General features: G+C 32.9%; 1 protein-coding gene across 1 annotated transcript; it reads right to left on the bottom strand.

The window, feature by feature from the left end:
• Positions 1–1,545: 1,545 nt before the first annotated feature.
• On the bottom strand, positions 1,546–19,404 carry LOC140040436 (importin subunit beta-1-like). The gene is made up of 23 exons (XM_072086363.1): positions 19,207–19,404; positions 18,577–18,635; positions 17,059–17,241; positions 16,522–16,572; positions 15,733–15,882; positions 15,350–15,426; positions 13,977–14,052; positions 13,380–13,529; positions 12,705–12,815; positions 11,682–11,783; positions 10,987–11,158; positions 10,391–10,635; positions 10,112–10,245; positions 9,788–9,863; positions 8,460–8,531; positions 6,427–6,498; positions 5,524–5,671; positions 5,011–5,201; positions 4,755–4,898; positions 4,433–4,541; positions 4,129–4,246; positions 3,491–3,646; positions 1,546–3,168 (listed from the first exon to the last, which is right to left on the bottom strand). Exons 1-23 carry the CDS (start codon positions 19,256–19,258, stop codon positions 3,165–3,167), a joined length of 2,652 nt encoding a protein of 883 aa, XP_071942464.1. The 5' UTR covers positions 19,259–19,404; the 3' UTR covers positions 1,546–3,164.
• Positions 19,405–19,905: the final 501 nt, after the last annotated feature.

Raw genomic sequence — 19,905 nt, 5'->3', positions numbered from 1 at the left:
ATGCCTACCAACTATAGTAACCCTGACGCCACTCCAACAGGGAAGTGAATATCGTAGTATTTGAGAGGTAAAATATATCTACACTCTTACATTTTTGCGACAGTTTTATATGGTGTTGTGTATCAATGAAGAGTAATCTACAAGTTCGTACGAGTAATTTATAAAAAGTTGTGTAATTTACGTTGGCATCACATGTTTTGTATTCAAATGTTTGTATAAATATGTGTATATATTGAATGGAATATTATTCAATAGGAAAATCTTATTAACAGGAGATGGATGATTTGTTCAAATGGCAAAGATTGATTAAAATTATTGTGGCAAACTTTCAAAATAACTCTTTATAAGCAAAAAAAAACCGCACAAAATGCCTACACATACTGAATGGCAGCTGCAGACCATATGCTTTTATTTCATTAAACATCATTCCAATGTCAAAAATAAAAAAAGATTATTATGATTATTATTCCGGTGGAAAAAACAAACTGCTCTTTACATATTGAACGGCCTTTTCTCGTGTTGAAACACGCCATTTTTGAGTGCTTTTACATTAAAAAAAAACATCAATGAATGTGCATTATATTATTATTAAATGTATAAAGGGGTATAGGCCTATTAAATGCGATAAATGATATATATTAACATAAAGAACTGTTCATGGAAAATCCATATTTTTTAACATATTAACAATTAAAAAACTAAGCATATAAAATCCCTCCTATGCGCTCTTGTGATAACATATGAATATTCGAAAAGTGCAGTACAACCACACATATTTTATATGCCTTATTGACATGATTTTTTTTAACCGATTTAATAACACAAATTAATACCAGAAAAATTATTTTTAATATAGTGTTTTCATAGGATACGTAATAAAACCAACATTTTGGCTTGGCCAGACATTACCAGTCATTTAATTTAACATAAACAAACAAAAAACTAAGAACAATTTTGTTGACTTATTGAATTAATTTTTTTTACAAAGAGATATATATTTCAGTTAAAGACACCACATGGGAGAAATATTCTACCGACATTATTGAATTAGAATATTTATTAATTAAAAATTAATAGACTTTATCGTCAGTAGATGTAAAAGATATTATAATGTATCTATGATGATGTAAACAAGGAAGTAGCATTATTTCTTGCAAAATATGGACTTTGATGCCTGACAAGCGAGATAAGCATGCCATCTCATGTATTAAAACCTAGCCTATATCAACTGTATGTAAACATAGACTAAGATTAACTCAATTGATGTATTGATTAGCACAGTAGGGCTTAAGGAAACAGAGTGCGAGATGATTTTTGTAAATAATTTTACAAGAGGCTTTTTATTATGGAGGGTCGTCTGTTTCCAATGTTCCGTATATTACTACACAGTCAAATATGTTTTCATCAACTTAATTTCTATTATTCAGTTTTTTGATTCGTTGAAAATTTTAGTTTTTCCAACAACATTTGAGATTAATACTGAATGATAGTCGGCATGAACAATTGCTTTTATTTAGTTATAAAAAAAATGAAATAATTGGTGAACTCTTTCTATTTTTACTATTATATTGGTTGTTTGAAAAGCATTTTGACTAGACTAGTGAGAAATTTACAAATGTTGATACATGTATACCGAAAAAGCAGAATAAAAAAAAAAAACAGCCAAGAGTATGTGCTTTGTTTTACACTGTTCATTCTGTTTCTTGAGTAAAACCAAATCAACAAACAAATTCATTTTAAACTAATTAAGGAAATGTTTAATCACTCCCATTGAACTAAATGTATGTATATTTACCAGCATATTTAATACTAATCTCAGCTTCATATGATTTAGAATAACTTCCTTTCATTTTATCACTGCTATGCATAACGAAAAACTGACTATTATACCAATACACAAGCATGTAATACACATAGTATATCTATATTTGCATTAATACAAGATATTCTATGTGTTGAAAGTTGAAATATTGTGCACAGCCATATGTGCATATATATGCTAATACATAGTATGAATTACTTACATACATGCATATAGTAAATATTACACATGAACATTTAACATATTCCATATTAATATACATGTATATAGTAAAACTACATATAGCCTATGGCTGCCATGTCAATGCAGTTGTTTTTGCCAATTGCCACCGTCACCACCCACTCATACCGCCGCTCAGTGTTCATTATAAACTACAAAAATTCTCATGGGAAAAAGAGTAATTTACCCAATTTATAAGAGATGAGTATGTTGTGTATTTTAGTAACATACATCTAAATATGGATATAAAGATGTATAATAGAACAAGTTATTTTACAAAAGCTTTAAAGATTCTACTATGCTATGTTAAATGAGTGATTTGGTAGATAACATTCACATGACAGTAGCAAATAATTATCCAAGTTTAGACTGTGAAAATTTTCAGGTTAATCTATCATTTTTATACTACAGTATAAACATGGATTCTCGTCATTTTTAAATTAGGAGTACAGTATATTGTATTGTCATTGTTAAGCAGAAATACCTGTGAGAAATCAGTTGCATTTTAACCAAACATCATTGGCCATTATATGCATATACGTAAAAAATGGAATATAAATTTGTGTAATTCCTATCCCTGCTTTTAAATCACTATGGCTATGTAACCCACACCAGAGGATTAGATATGTTTCGTAATGGAATCAAATGTACAAAAGCCTTGCGGTACACGCACTAAAACAATCAATAGATTGTCACCGACTTTCTTGCCAAATATGGCTATGTAACCCGTACTAAATAGGATAATTATGATAATCAAAAATTAAAGACAAGAATCACTTGTTGTATTTTCTGTTCTCCATCTCTCACACAAAAACGAATATCTGATTGGCTGAATCAAGTTGATAATTTGACCACTGACAATTCTCACAATGCACATGAAAAGGCCATTCACATTAACAGGATTGTAATTCCTTTTCTGTTTCAATCAACCGAAATGCCCAACATTAAACTGTTAAGTCAAGTCTTAGACATCACTGGTGAACCGTTTTGACCATTGTGAACTTGTTAGTACTGTCACGCTCACTCCATCTCTCCACTGTGATCTCACACACCTCGGAGCTGTTTAGGAGTAGCCGTAAACTACTGCCATATATGTCTTCATCAGCTCACACAATTTTTTTTTTTATCTGTGGGAAAAAATAAATAACTTCAATTGCAATATATTTATATAGACAAAAGGACAAAATGTTCCCCATGAATGTTATGCATAAAATTAAAATTACGTATTGGCAATAAATAGCATATACAGACACAAAAAAACGTCCATTTGAAAGCCTTTAATAGGGCAGATCATTTTGAAATATAAAATACATGAAATTATAAATAAATATAAATAATTAATAATTAATAAATTAATTTGAAACGATAAAGATGAGGAAATCTGTGAGAATGAGAAAAAGTCGTCCCAATTGACTACATAACATGATTGACAATAAAGCAATCACTCACGTTTGTTTAAGTTTTCTTAGTTCCTTGGTTGCCCATGAAGCGAGCATTTTAGTCTTGCTTGTCTTGGAACGGCGGCCTTCTTGTAGTAATTCATGTATGTCTGGCTTGGTCTCCAAATACTGCAGCATATTGGGCCCAAATGCACTACACAAGTCACTATAATCAAATCCATCAAATTAATTATCAGACTCTCAATGTTATTCTTACATGTTATTTTATTGACCACGTAATCTAAATAACTTAATTAACTAGGTATTATGAAACCAAATTTAATATTCGTCTGTTTGAGGTCATGAAAATACAAAATTATTTTATCTTAAATAGAATAGCAATGCAAAACCAAAGTGGGTCATTCCTTTACAATCATGCTTCAGTCTATGTATCTGTATGTGTTTGACAAGGATTATTAATGAGTCCCACTGACAGGGCACTGCGAGTCCCAATGGTAATACATTCACTTATCTTGTACTATTCTAATTCAGTCAACAATATAGTAAATGAAACCCCAGACAGCAAATAAATATAGCAGTGTACATATGGATATTACAATCCATTGAAATATATGACAAAATCCATATATATTATAGGAATGTATATCAAAATTAATAATTATAATGCTATTAAATGAAAGTACCAACCCAATAAGTCCGGCACAGCATGATGTATTACTGTCTGTGTGGTCTTCATCCTTGGCTATGTATTCAATGAAATTTATCATGTGTTCAACATGCGGCAACACAAGTTTAAGTCTTGCTTCTGTTGAAAAATGACATTATATGGGTTCAGAAAAATTGTACCTCAAGATCATTTTTGGAAGAATTTAGATTAAGATTGTAAATGTTTTACAGGATTTGGCATTGTTGTACATCTTAATATTTTTGTTATGACGGACAATTAAAGATTTCATTATTGAGAAAAGTTATGAGATAGCCAATAACTTACTGCTTTCCTCGTCATTCTCTTCACCTTTAAGTCCTTGAATAATCCCAGTGTAAGCTTCCAAACATCCTTCTCGTAGCTCATTTAGGTACTCTACCATATCATAGTCCGTCTAAACAAGGATGTTAAAGAAAGCGGGTGAAATGATGGCACTTTAAAGTTCCTAATATGTGCCTTTTTCTCAGCAATTTAAGCCCCATCCCACGGGGCATATTACAAAAGAAATGTGTGCTCTAGTCAAACAGCTATTACTTTCTGTTTGGATACGTGTTAAAGATAATATTTAAGGAATATAAAAAGGGAAAGGTGTTCAAAAGATATATACCTTATCAACCTGAGCCTGAGATGCCTGGTTCAGTGCGACAAAAACAAACTGGAGATATTTTTCAAACTGGCTGCCAATAGCAAGAGCGATATCACCAAACACTGAGAGAATTTGAGGTTTAACGTTTCGATGGACAGATTTATCCTTTAAAGAAATTTTATAAAAGATATAATTAATGCATAACTGCAAGAAAAACAAAAGAAATGATATTTTCACGTTGAAATAAAAATCTGGTAAAAATTTCTGTTTTACTCACTGATAAATTTTGTAAAAGTAGTTTCATGATTTCATCACAAATTGGAAGTATCTTAGCGTTGAGTGCGCGGCAGATGTCGCCAACGAGGCCAACCGCAGCAAGACACACTTGATATTCAGCCGTGTTTGCTAAACTTCTCATAAGATGTACAACAAATGTTTCCATGTATTTTTCAAAGTCAACATTTAACACTGAAAGAAATAATGTTATTCATTATACGTTTGCCTCTCTCCACCCAGGTGTAAAAATGGGTATCTGGTATAGGTCAAAACACAGGAGTATGTTTCCAGACCCATTTGATCCAGAACATGACTGGTGTAATAATGTAAAGTGCTTAGAGGCTTTGTGCATTAAGCGCTATATAAGATCGACATATTATTATTATTTTGACAGCAAAGAGATCTGAAAAATTACTATATTCTAAACATCTAGACAATATGCACCGGCAACGATATTCAGCATAAAAAAATTATTTGGAATTTGTTGATGTGTTTGGGGCAATGTAACATTTACCTTCAATTAGAGTGCCAACAGCTAGGAGCGCGTCCTCTTGAACTCCCCCAGATTTCCCTGTTGTACTTTCTAACATGTGTATAAGAGAATTCATGACTGGATCTGCAATAACTTTTGCATCTTCAGGCTGGAATTTTCTTAGTACACTCTGAAATACAGTAAGACAATATTGTATTTATAATAATAAATATCTATTTAGTAACATTTAGTATTTGTGTATGTATGCGTGCAATAGCAAGTTTGTACAAACATTACATTTACAACATTACAGTATAAATAGATTGTCAGTGGATATCCTTCAACATTCCCATGAGATAGAGGGTCAGCTATGAAAGACACCCATTGTTTCTGTATGCACCACTATACCACCAAAACACAACTGATTAATGTGTACTAGCCGGCTTATTTGGATGCAAATTTATTATTTGAGTCTACTTATAGTTAATTTTACATGTACTTTCCAATTTCATGATGTAGCACCAGACTATGGAGCTATCTACATTCTGCACACATTCAGCTGTGTAGTCTGGTTTGCAGGAAAATTAAAATATCCAAGAAAATATCCTGTCCTAATTATGTTATCTGGTTCAATTGGGTTTGCACAAGGGACTGTCCCTACAGTAACCCTTATAAACTGTATATCATAAATAGCTATAGGATTATTTGCAAATAAATATGAGCTATCAGTTTACGCAAACAACATGAAATAATTCCATTGCAATCATTGAGCTAAATAATGAAATATACTCAAGTGCTATTACTCACAAATGTGTAGAGGACCATCCCAAACAGTAAACAGTTGTTATCTTGATTATACAATACAAGATATTAGAAATATTGTGCAATAAATAGTATTGACAAAGGTGAAACAAGACAAAGGTCTTGCTTTATTGATGTGCCTACCTGTAAAGTGGCACACAGTAATGATTGTAGATCATGATACTGCATTCTGTCCGACGCTGTCTGGAAGTGAGACTGAAAAAAATAAATAAGTGACCAATTTTTAGATAAATAAAAACTGGGAATTTCCACAATTCAAAACCACAGTGCGCTCATTACCAAGTGTGTAAATTGCATGTATCAGTTTGACATTGCTGAAAGGTGGCCTTATAAACTCATGATCACAGTGGGCTTATTACCAAGTGTGTAAAATCACAAGTATCATTTTGACATTGCTGAAAGGTGGCCTTATAAACTCATGATCACAGTGGGCTTATTACCAAGTGTGTAAATTGCATGTATCATTTTGACATTGCTGAAAAAGGTGGCCTTATAAACTCATGATCAAGTGTGTAAATTGCATGTATCATTTTGACATTGCTGAAAAGTGGCCTTATAAACTCATGATCAAGTGTGTAAATTGCATGTATCATTTTGACATTGCTGAAAAGTGGCCTTATAAACTCATGATCACAGTGGGCTTATTACCAAGTGTGTAAATTGCATGGATCATTTTGACATTGCTGAAAGGTGGCCTTATAAATTCATGATCAAGTATGTAAATTGCATGGATCATTTTGACATTGCTGAAAGGTGGCCTTATAAACTCATGATCACAGTGGGCTTATTACCAAGTATGTAAATTGCATGGATCATTTTGACATTGCTGAAAAGTGGCATTATAAACTCATGATCAAGTGTGTAAATTGCATGGATCATTTTGACATTGCTGAAAGGTGGCCTTATAAACTCATGATCACAGTGGGCTTATTACCAAGTATGTAAATTGCATGGATCATTTTGACATTGCTGAAAAGTGGCATTATGATAAACTCATGATCAAGTGTGTAAATTGCATGGATCATTTTGACATTGCTGAAAGGTGGCCTTATAAACTCATGATCACAGTGGGCTTATTACCAAGTGTGTAAATTGCATGGATCATTTTGACATTACAGTATCAAGTAATGTTTGCTCCTTTGTCGTGTACAAAATGGGTTGAATAATCTTCTTAAAGCTCTGTTATGTCTACACTATCAAACTTTATGCGACAAAAATGTAATGTGCCCATATATGAACACGATGACATCATATCACTACCATAGATCACATCACTTTTGTTTTTCAAACTAGTGTGATAGTGTAGACATAGCTTAAAGACACCTTCCCTACATTTTTTAGATCTATTTTAAGATCACAAACTATATTTAATGTAAAAATAATACTATATGGTCCTATTGCGATAACTTTTTTCGTCTTTAAATGGTTAAAAATGTGAAAAATAAGTCGATTCTAATAATTATAGCGGCCCGCTATAAATCCCAAAATGCATTGCGCGCGGATCGATATTTCTGTTTTTCTTCTGTAATTCACCCACTTTTCGATCGATCGTGAGGCCAAAACAAATGGAAGACTCCTAACTTTTCAGCGAAAATACCGGGTTTTCCCCAATTTGTATCAACGGAGTCTGGCAAAAATAGAAAGACAATTAATGCAGCAACTATACAACGTCAGACTAGGCCTATAGCTAGCGTACGATGTTCGTACGTTACCGATGTTTACCAGCTAGGCCTACAAAACTAAGCCTAGCTAGGCTAGGCCTAAAGACCGTCCACGAGAGGTCAGTTGCCGCGAGCTACTTAGGTAGTGCATTGTTTCTCACTTTTTATCATAATTTACCATAAAACGTACATTTAAGACAAGGAATGACCTGGTTTAATGTTTTTAAAGTAATAACATATATGTATTATTTTTACAAAACGTCACAAATTGTAGGGAAGGTGTCTTTAATAGTCTGCATGCCAGACTCCATTATTATTTGGTTTGAATCTGATTGAAAACTTCCCATTTTCATCATAATTATCATTTCCCCATTACTTATTTAAAACAAAGTATAGAGGGTGCTATTCAATATCAATACATAGGTTTGTGCTACATATTTGTTTTAGTACTTTACTATAATCAGATCAGAATTGTGTTTACTTCACACAACCTACCTCCATTGTTAAAATCTGTTGAATTCTTTCCATGATAACAATTGTTGTATCTTGTACAGCTTTATAACAATCCTGTCAAACAAAAAATAACATTTTAAGACCATATTTTATGATTGAATATTGCTATATTAAGGTCTTCACCAGCAATACGTATTAACACTTCTACTAAATCAGGTTATAAACAATTCAGCACATGAAATGATATATAGTAAAAAAAAAAATAAATACTATTTATATAACTTTTTGTTACAAAATACTTTTAATATATTTATTTTATTAAAAATGTTTTGTAGACCAATTTACATAAAATATATTTATCTAATTGTCAAGATTGATCGTAGTACAGTCAACTATCCAAATATCGGCCTCAAACAAACTAGATATTTCTCGAGGTCCAAAATGTCTTAAATTCATTTTTAGCATTAAAAACACATGACGAATACCAGACTTTCTGGAAAACCAGACATATTAGCCCAGGCCAAAGGTGTACGTTATTGGGAGAGTTGACTGTATGACGTATATAATGAAAATAAAAAATGTTAGTGAATATCCTTCAACATTCCCATGAGGTAGAGGGTCAGCTATGAAGGACACCCATTGTTTCTGTATGCACCACTATACCACCAAAACACAACTGATTAATGTGTACTAGCCGGCTTATTTGGATGCAAATTTTCAGATCTTAATCATAATAATATATTGACCATAACAGTCATCACTTTCATTAAGTGTGTAATTCATTACATACTCATCCATGGGCAGGTGGTGTATTTATACATATATAGGCCAAGTTATTTGTTAAATTCTTTTTCACGCTGCTGCTCTAGCCCGCTACGTCACACGAGATGACTCATTCATTAGATGAAATCAAGCAGCAGTATAGTACTACACTTTGACATTTTTGTTAAAATGGAAACTCGACTATAATTTATAGGTACCACCTGTTGAATCCAAAAAACGGCTGGGAAAAGAGTCTAATGACAAATCCTAAAGCATTTCTGGTATTTATGAGTCCCATGATATTACTATAATTCACTGTCAGATAATCATTGAATTATTATCAAAACAGTCCATTGAAGTTTTTGTTTGTAATAGGATACTTGAAGTATCTAGGCTTGATGAAGTGACCCCCAGACTTGACCTTAGCAATAACAATAAGCAAGCAGCGTTTTATGTAAGAAATATTCTTGTTTAGTTGAGAATATCAATGTTCATAGAGAGGGCGAGAGACATGTTAGTATTAACTAATAGTAAAGTTAGTTGTCCAATAAAATTGTAACAATAATAAAAACAATATAAAATAAGTAACAATAAAAATAAAGTATTACCTTAGCGCTGTTCTTAACCATTTCCATTAGAGCTTCATATGCAGCATTTCTTAAATTTGCTTGGTGAGCATCTTCCCTGTATAGCAAAAAGGTACAGGTTAAACTAATAGTTTATTTGTACACCTGGGTGGAGAGAGGCAAACATAGTAATGTCTCTTGACCAAGGATAGCAACGCGTCAAGCACTGGATTCGAACGATCTCATAATCAATAGTCCAACATTCCACTTCCATACTAATACAATTGTAAGAATGGTAATGTTTACTGTCTTTATAATGCATTATTTCTAAGAACAAATTAAAAGAAATTTCTAAATAAACCATACCTATTTGTTGTCAAAAGAAGGTTTTTAACAATAAGACTAAAATTGCCAGATAGCTGGTATGTCTCCGGTTCTTCATCCTCTTCTACTGCCATACTTGCTTGCTCATAAGCTGCCTCAGCAAGACTTGAGAAGGCCTATAGACAGAATAAAAAGAAGACTTTTATACCATGTTCTGTCATATACCTTTTCATTTTAAACCAGCTAAATTAAACCAGTAGCAAATGTAAAATAGACCAGTCACTAGGTCATCCTTGAGAGATAATCCAGCAATATACTTACCCAACATATGTTAGCTGCAACTCTAGGCTCTGCTTCTAGTCCTTTCAAGAGTACTTCAAGAAGCTGTGCAAAATAAACTTGATTAACCACTGCTTCTGGTAGTAGTTCACAAACTCTTCCTATTGTCCAGGCAACAGTATCCCTGACAATCACACTAGGGTCACCCATCAGGTCAATGAGGAATGGCATTGCTTGAATTACAATTGTTTTCAGTTGATTTCGATCTGGACCTTCTAATATTGAACCTGTATACAATTTAAAAAGAAGAACAAGCTTTATACATAAACATAATTACAGTATTACTTCAAGCACATCCAAAAAGCCCAAGTAAAGTTAAGTTATGCCTACACTATCAAACTTATAGTTTGACAAAAAAAAGTGTGATGTGCTTAAATATGGTAGTGATATGACATCATAGTGTCTCTAAACAATGATAGCACATATACTATAAAACATCTATTCATAAATTATGGACACAATTTTGGGAGATCCCATTTCCACCTTGTACCTATTTTTACTCCTGGCAGAAGACAACGATATTGTCTTGCAAATATGACAATCAAATTCGAATAGAATAAATGGAGTCACTGACTTACCAAACGCCATGACAGATGCATCTCTGTATCGCCAATCAGGATTTTTAATGTTGCCCTCAACGAACGGCATAACGTGTTGCACAACATCGTTTTCGCAACAATTTGCTAGTAACATTAAACATACACCTGCTGACTTGCAAGGGTTCCAATCATCTTCATCATCGTTCTCATCCTTTACAAATAAACATTGTATTGTTTTATAAATAAAATGATGACTTTCATTGCCTAAAATGCTTACAGTTAAGAAAGGGATACGCAAGAGACATTATGGTATAAAATCAGGTAAATGGATACTCATCATCATCATCATTTTCCTATACTGTGCAGAACCTTATTTGAGTATAGTCGCAACAACATTCCCATTGACACATGCTCTCTTATACATTAACATTAAAAAATTAAAGTATAAATAGATTGTCATTGAATATCCTTCAACATTCCCATGAGATAGAGGGTCAGCTATGAAGGACACCCATTGTTTCTGTATGCACCACTATACCACCAAAACACAACTGATTAATGTGTACTAGCCGGCTTATTTGGATGCAAATTTTAAAATAGAATTTATTTTTAGTTATAAAAAAAACAAGATTTGATTGATTGGAAACCATAATCTTACGTTCCCAGATGAAAATGAACTAGTCTAACTTGCATTGACTAACTATAATTTAAATAAAGATATTAAATACACTTACCTGTTTTGTAAGCATCTTCATTAAAATAGGTACCAAAAATTCAAGGGCACCTTTAGCATAAAACCTACTATAATTCTCTGGTCTTCTCGACTGTTCCATTGCCTACATAAATTAGGGGTACAAATATCGATTAATAATTGATTCAATTTGTTTTATGTATAATTTAAAATTTCAATTGAAATGTGATGGTAAAAGAAGCAGTACACCAGTTCAGTACTACTACAGCAGAACCACCCAACAAAGAATCCCCTTGGGGTAGGTCATAAGGTCAGAACATTACATTGTTTTTGTTTTTTCTTGGAGAATGTAGGGTGTCCCAAAAGAGGGGTTTCTACTACCTAGTCAGCCATTTTTTTTAAAAAAGAAAATATTTATAGTCTCATCTGAAAAACAATTCCGTTCCTTTTCCAATATGTTGTAACAAAAGGTAGTACAGTAGAACCTGTGTTTTACGTACCCTGATTTTACGTTCCCTCGATTTTACGTACGCTTAAAATAACCGATGACGTCATCATTTTCTTACATTGAGGGCGCAATTTAACAACAACAAAGCACACAAAGCCACAATCATGGCTGTGTGAGGAATTCTGCTGTGTGTTTGACAAGCTACGCACGTGCATTCCCCCTAAAGCAGCGACTGTTTTTATTGATAGAAAACAATTATATTTTACACTTTATTTAAACATCGCACAGCCTGTATATACTGTACTTTTCTAGTTAGGCCTCACATCTTGCTAGGCCTGCTAGCCTAGCCTGAATAGCCTAGGCCTAGCTAAGCTAGTGACGCATACTGTACACAGTACAGAAGTAGGCAAATACGGCTAGCTACGATCTCTACGTATTTGGGGTCAATTTAAGGTCAACCTTGATTTTACGAATCCCTTGTTTTACGTACGCCTTTCGGTCCCGTACCGTACGTAAAATGGAGGTTCTACTGTAGTGATAAAGGCAACTTGCAGCCAAAACATTTCAACAACTAAAAACATAACTTTTCTTTGTATGTAAATGTTTTTAAAAACCAACCTCAGTTGCCTCAATAGCCAAATCCATTTCTTCATCGCAGACATTTGACCAAAACTCTATACCCTGTAATGCTATATCATCAACATCACTCTTCATTGCCTCAATGGTAATCTGAAATAGGAATATAACATCTAATTTTTTAACATTCAGGGATGCACTGAACAATTCCGAGGGAAGAAATAGTAAGTAAGCCATTTAAAATGGGTATAAGAAATTACATTGATCAAACGCCAAAATAGTGATCCAACAAGCAGCCACTACAATTACATCCCTCAGCAAAGTGACGATATTACTATAGTAAAATAGTATTAGTAGTATACTGTAGTAAAGAGACTTATTCAGAGTTAGAAATTATTTAACCAATTTAATGTATTAAGTCTAATTTTGAAAGCAGATTCTTAAAATATTGAATGAAATGAAAACTTTTATCTTTCCCACTTGTTTTCCTCACCCATAATTTTACATTGTTTTAATTTGTTGTTAATTTATTGCAATTTCAAACATGGTCTATGTAAATCTCCAATAACCCGATGTCATCCCAAAATTAAAGTGTTAATAAACAGAAATTGGAATTCATTTTATTCCTGTCATTTTGAAAATTAAATTTGAAATGGATGTGTAAATGATAGTTGATAAGCAGTAATTGGTTTCTGATCTTCTCATAACATAACTTACTGCAAAGAGAGCTGCTTTCATATAATCTTCCATATATTTATAATAGAGTGATAGAATCTTAACAAGACACTGCAGAGCTGCTACTTTAACTCTTGTATCTGTACACTGCGTTGCTCCACACACTTGAGCCATTATGTAATGTCGTTCATTCTAAATTAATAATAAAATATTAGAATTATGCAATAAGAATTTATGTTAATAAGATCTTGTATTTCAAGATAGGTATATTATAAAATTTTAATAACACAATATAAAAACTAGTTTATGGCCTACACACACATGCACAAAAAAACCCCAATGTACCATTAATACTCCACATATTTTCAAAAGCCATATTAAAAAAATGGATAACAAGTTAAAAATCATTTTTTAATTAATGTAAACGATATTAAGCTCTGTCTACACTATGAAATTTTATGTGACAAAAAATGTGATGTGCCCATATATGGACATGATGATGTCATATCACTACCATAGTTGGGCATATCGCTACCATATTTGGACATATCACTAACATATTTGGAAATATCACATTTTTTTGTAAAAATAGTTTGATAGTGTAGGTAGAACTTTACGTATAATCATTTTATAACTTACGGTTGTGTCAAAGTTAGCTTTCGTAAACTCAAGAGAGTTTAGTAATGCGGTTGTTGCAGCTAATTTAACAGGAATACTGTAAAAAACAAGCGTTAATGCAATTTATATAACACCTAAATAAATTCCTGTCATTTGATTGGACGAATGTGGGTCACATGGCGTGCAATAGTACGCAGTATTCAACGATCGTTAAATAGTACTTTAAAAAAAAAAAAAAGCGTTTCGCGGATGAAAAAAAATCTAGTATACAAATTACCATAAATTTTAGATATACTGTAATATTGCTCTGTACTGTGAAATACAACAGCGCCACCTGTCGTCTGGCCTCAGTTTCGTTTCTCTTTTAAACATTTTTATTTTGAAAAAAAATCTAGTATTGTATGTTTACAAATTAAATGTTAGATATACTGCATCTGTAATATGGCTCTGTACTGTGAAATACAACAGCGCCACCTGTCGTCTGGTCTGAGTTTCGTTTGTAAACACCACCGCGGGCAGCATATTTTTGTGTACGATTTGGACATATATATGTACTAATTTAATTAAAAAAGGAATTTAAATTAGCTTTAGATCGTTTTTAGGATTTTGATTAATTAATGGGGACATCCCTACAAGACATGGAATTGTTGGAAAAACCATAATTAGCCTAGATAAGTTTCAATTGTCTGTCGAAGTTTTGCCTTTCAGCTAAGCTAGTACTAGGCTACTAGGCCTAGCCTAGGCCATGCTAGTATTAGGCTAGGCCTAGCCTAGGCATTTTAGCCTTGCTAGGCCTAGGATTATTTGGTCGTTTGTTGACATAACTAACACAAAAGTAGGTGTGTTTATGAAATCCATATAAATATAACATTTAATATAAAATTATTAAAAACCAAATGTTACTGTTTTTAATCAATGTGAATGAAATGTAGTAGGCCTTGGCTAGGGATGATACCTTATTTATTTGATTCAAATGACAGGAATTTATTTAGATGTTATATAAAAAACAAATAATGAAAGTTTTGTATTCGTGTAATGGTACAAATAATGGCACTTGGTGAATGATGAAAGGTTATGTTTCAACTCGGCTCATCGTCTCGTTGAAATATAACCTTTCATCATTCACCTCGTGCCATTATTTGTACCATTACACTCATAAACATTCATTATTTGTATAATATTACATCTACTACAGTAGCAATAACATAATACAGGATATATAGAATACGGAAAATATGTAATTAAAAGCAATGAGAAATGATGTAACACTTTTTAGATAAATGTATAAATTGTAGTTAAATAAAAGAGTTAAGAAATGTGGTGTAGAAATTAAATGAAAAATATGGAAAGATAACATTCCTTCCACTTCACTTAATGAGACATATCTATATTACCTCAATACTTCTCTTCTCATTCCCTGCATGATAGCTGTCAGTATTTCATTTGAATTACCAGCTAAATGATGTGGTTCCTATATTCAAAAATTTAATAAAAAATCAATCAAATTTAAATTAAACGGTACAGATGATTACATCACTTGCACAGTCTGCTCTTTCAGTGTTTAATTGAGCATCAGAATAGTGTCCCCCTCCCAATTGCTCAAAAGAAAGGTGATGATAAATACAATCTTATTAATATTGATTGATTGATTGTTTGGTATTTATTTCAGTTATCTGCAAACTTTTGCCTATAGATAATAATAAACATCATAAGTTTGTATATTAAATGAAAGGTGATGATAAAAAACACAAAAATGACTAAAATATGCTGTACTCACAATGTCTTGGCAAATATAGCCAATAGCTTCGAGTGTGGATTCTTTAGTAGATTCTGTACTGCTAGCACTAGTGACATTTGCCACAAGGATGTCAATAAGTTGAGGCCATTGTCCATGAGGAAGTTCTGCACAGGCAATACAAGCTATACACTGTAATAACAAAAACAGTTTGACGTTGCATTGGTAATTTGTATTGCATTGCTTGTGTTCAATAAATAAATTAGGAACTTTACGAAACACGACAATATGGGGACGACGACGAAATCCTGTGTTTGCTAGAGCGTAAAATCATATACAGTCCGTTTTATTTGTTACGTATCCTTGCGTGAAGACTATGACCCGTAGTATATCTCTCTCACTCACCCGTCTCGTGGCGCGGAGGCCCTTCTGAATTGCTTGACAGACTCTGGTGATATAGAGGCCTTCCTAACTAGGGGCCGCACATTCAAACATCACTTTGAACACAGCCATTTCAACCCAATAGAAATGTTATTGCATTAAACAATAAGAGAGTTTTTAAAAATATAAGTGTAATTTGAACTGTATGTTTAAGGTTATATACAATATTTCTAGTCATGAAAATGGCAATTTTAGGCGAAGCTCCGCCCACTTTGTTAAAGCTCATGAGCACCGTCCTGTGGCTTCCCAAGTTGTGTTTTGTAAAGTCCGTATTAACTAAAATGGAACATGTACACACTTTTGAGGTATCTTATATGTCATCACTGAGCCTTGTACAAAACGCCATAATTATGAAAGCTGTAATCATTTCATAAAATTGCTTCAATTTACCTGGGCTGCTGTGCTATGTCCAGATGCCTCAGTTCCAAGAGTGTTGATTACCTAAAGTACCAAAATAAAAATAAAGGTATGAAGTTATCTTAAGTGCCAGTGTATGCTGCTCGCTATCTACAATTGTTATAATATAAGAATGTTAAATTGTTATCTGGCCTGTATATTTGTTGCACACTTGAACTCATTATTAGTGGTTAAACTAAATCTGGGTTCCTACTACCAATGCAAGGATGTATGTGCAGAGCAAAGTAATTTAACCAATCATTTGTGCTGTGTTATGTTTTTGCGTCCTAACTAGTGGGAACCGTCTCATTATGATGCATTAAATATTATAATCATTCAACCAATGAAAAAGGTAATCCAAGCTGTCACTTGTCATTTTATTACATTTCATCTACATCTTTCATGCTGTGTTTGGAAAACAAATTATTTCAATTTATTTTCAAGTAAAACTGATGATACTGAGATTTTAAAAATTAATGACAATTCTCTACAAAGATCAGCAGTTTAACAAAACAACAAATATTAACTTACCAAGGTTTTAATATCTTGCTTTACATCTTCGCTTATCTGAATCCATCTCTTTTGACACTCAAGGCGTATGTTAGCATCTTTTGATGTTAAATAGTTCTTAAGCTGTAGACCAGCTGCTATGCGGACAACTTGAGTGTTATCAGAACTGGACAGAACATGGGAAAGCCCCAGAAGAAATTGAGGCTACAGAAAAATACATTGAAAATATATGGTCAATTGATTTTGAGAGATAGAGATAGATAAAGGAGGGATTGATGAAGGAGATTGATGTTGGTGAGATGGATGTTGGTGAGATTGATGTTGGTGAGATTGGTTTTGTTGAGATTGATGTTAGTTCAAGATTGATGTTTGTGAGATTGATGTTTGTGAGATTGATGAAGATGAGATTGATGAAGATGAGATTGATGTTGGTGAGATTGATTTTGGTGAGATTGATGGAGGAAAGATTGATGTTGGTAGGATTGATGTTGGTGAGATCGATGAAGGAAAGATTGATGTTGGTGAGATTGATGTTGGTGAGACTGAGAGGAAAGATTGATGTTGGTAAGATTGATGTTGGTAGAATTGATGTTGATAAGGAGATTTTGTTGGTAAGATTGATGAAGGAAAGATTGATGTTGGTGGGATTGATGGAGCTGAGATTGACTTTGGCAAGATTGATGTTGGTAGGATTGAAGTTGATGAGGAGATTTTGTTGGTAAGATTGGTGAAGGAAAGATTGATGTTGGTAGGATTGATGGAGGTGAGATTGACTTTGGTAAGAATAAGATTGATTTTGGTAGAATTGATGTTGATGGGGAGATTTTGTTAACAAGATTGATGAAGGAAAAATGGATGTTGGCAAAATTGATGAACAAAAGATTGATGTCAGTAGGATTGGTGGACGTGAGATTGATTGAGTAAAGATTAATGTTGTCAAGATTGATGATGGAATGATTGATGTTGAGGGAGGTGAGATTGATTTTGGTAGGATTAATGTTGGTGAGATTGATGTTGGTGAGATTGATGTTGGTGAGATTGGTTTTGTTGAGACTGATGTTAGTTCAAGATTGATGTTTGTGAGATTGATGTTTGTGAGATTGATGTTGGTGAGATTGATGTTGGTGAGATTGATGTTGGTGAGATTGATGTTGGTAGGATTGATGTTGGTAGGATTGATGTTGGTGAGATTGATGTTGGTAGGATTGATGGTGGTGAGATTGATGTTGGCAGGTGAGATTGATGTTGGTGAGATTGATGTTGGTGAGATTGATGTTGGTGAGATTGATGTTGGTGAGATTGATGTTGGTCGGTGTTTAAAGGTTTAATGAATGATGAGAATTATGTTAGCAGGTGAGATTGGTAAAGGAGAAGATAATATTGATGGATGAGAGGATAATATTGATGGATGAGAGGATTAATTGACGAATGAGTGGATTATTGATTGAATTTATTAATGATTATAATTATATTATATAATTATAATAATTATATTATATAATTATAATTATTAATAATGATCCATTTTTTTTAACTTACCAAGTTTTCCAAAGCAGCTTGTTCTAAGCATTTTTGTGCCCCCTCTAACTCAGCAGTGTCTAAAAAATAAAAACCCATAAACAATAAAGGTCTAAGTTTTTGGCTATACACGCACAATGAATCATGAATGATTATTAATAATTAATATTTTAATAAGACTTGAAAGAATAGAATAAAAGGATGAAATCCTATACATGAAACAAGCAAAAAGTTATACTACTGGTACACTATGTCTATGACAGTATAGATATTATAGGCTACATCATCAAAGAAGGCAGTTTTAACAAAAGAATACTAGGCCTATACAGGCATCAAAAATAATTTATAGAGGTTGGCCAGTGGTTTATTAAATATATATATATATATTATATTTTACTGATTGATCTGAGACTGAGCTTTTCTATTCTTGTCTGTTTTTCAATTTATATAAAGTATTGTAAACTTCGCAATGCATTTATATTTATCAAGGTCACTCTTCATCTATAACTGCGTATTTTTAAGTTAGTAAGTAAATCTAAGCCTAGTTTGCCAGTAGGCCGTTCAACATGGTAGCCTAGGCTAGGCTTAGCTAGGCCTAGGCCATCAACCAAAGACACACACATGTTTCGGAGCGAAATCCAAATAAATTACCTGGTGATACCGTCTTTTCTAAAATCTTAGCGAGGTGGTTTGTATCAGCCATTGCTGCACAGGTTTACAGAATACCTCAAATCAATACAAATAGTAATGCCGATTCCGAGTATGCAGTAAATTAATGAATTCTTATGCCAAGTTCAGGCCCAAATTTTGGAAGAGGTCAACAAAATGTCCCCGGAAAATCGACAACTTGCCCCCTCTATGACGGTTTTGGCTGGCGCTCTATTGGGATTTTACCATTCACACATCGCCACCGGCTTACTATTTTTTGCACATGGAGATCGGTGCGCAATGATATTGATTTCTTGTTCTGGATTATTCCGCCAAAAGCATATTCTAAGACATGCATTTTCATTGGCTTATTCTGTTAGTGTCTTTATTATCTCTTTCTTACAGCCAATAGAAAATTTTCATATATAATAATATTTAATACTAAAAATAAAAGCGTGATTATAATCAAAATCAAAAAATAAATGTTTATTTCGATGATTTTAAGTTACTGATAACATAATTTTAATTATTTAATTTATAATTCATCGATTTATTTTATATAGCAACGCTAATGACTGTTCCTTATTTTTCCACAACGTCATGATCCACCAATGAATGTAAATAAGAAAAGAGCGCGCCAAAATAACCAAAATGCAGGGCGGAAGTGACTTATAATATACAGTAATAATAATATAACATAGG

Source organism: Antedon mediterranea, chromosome 2 (genome assembly GCF_964355755.1).
Source record: "Antedon mediterranea chromosome 2, ecAntMedi1.1, whole genome shotgun sequence".
In the NCBI taxonomy this organism is placed as follows: Eukaryota; Metazoa; Echinodermata; class Crinoidea; order Comatulida; family Antedonidae; genus Antedon; species Antedon mediterranea.
Note: the sequence above shows the minus strand (reverse complement) of the source record. Positions and strands in the feature narration are given on the sequence as shown.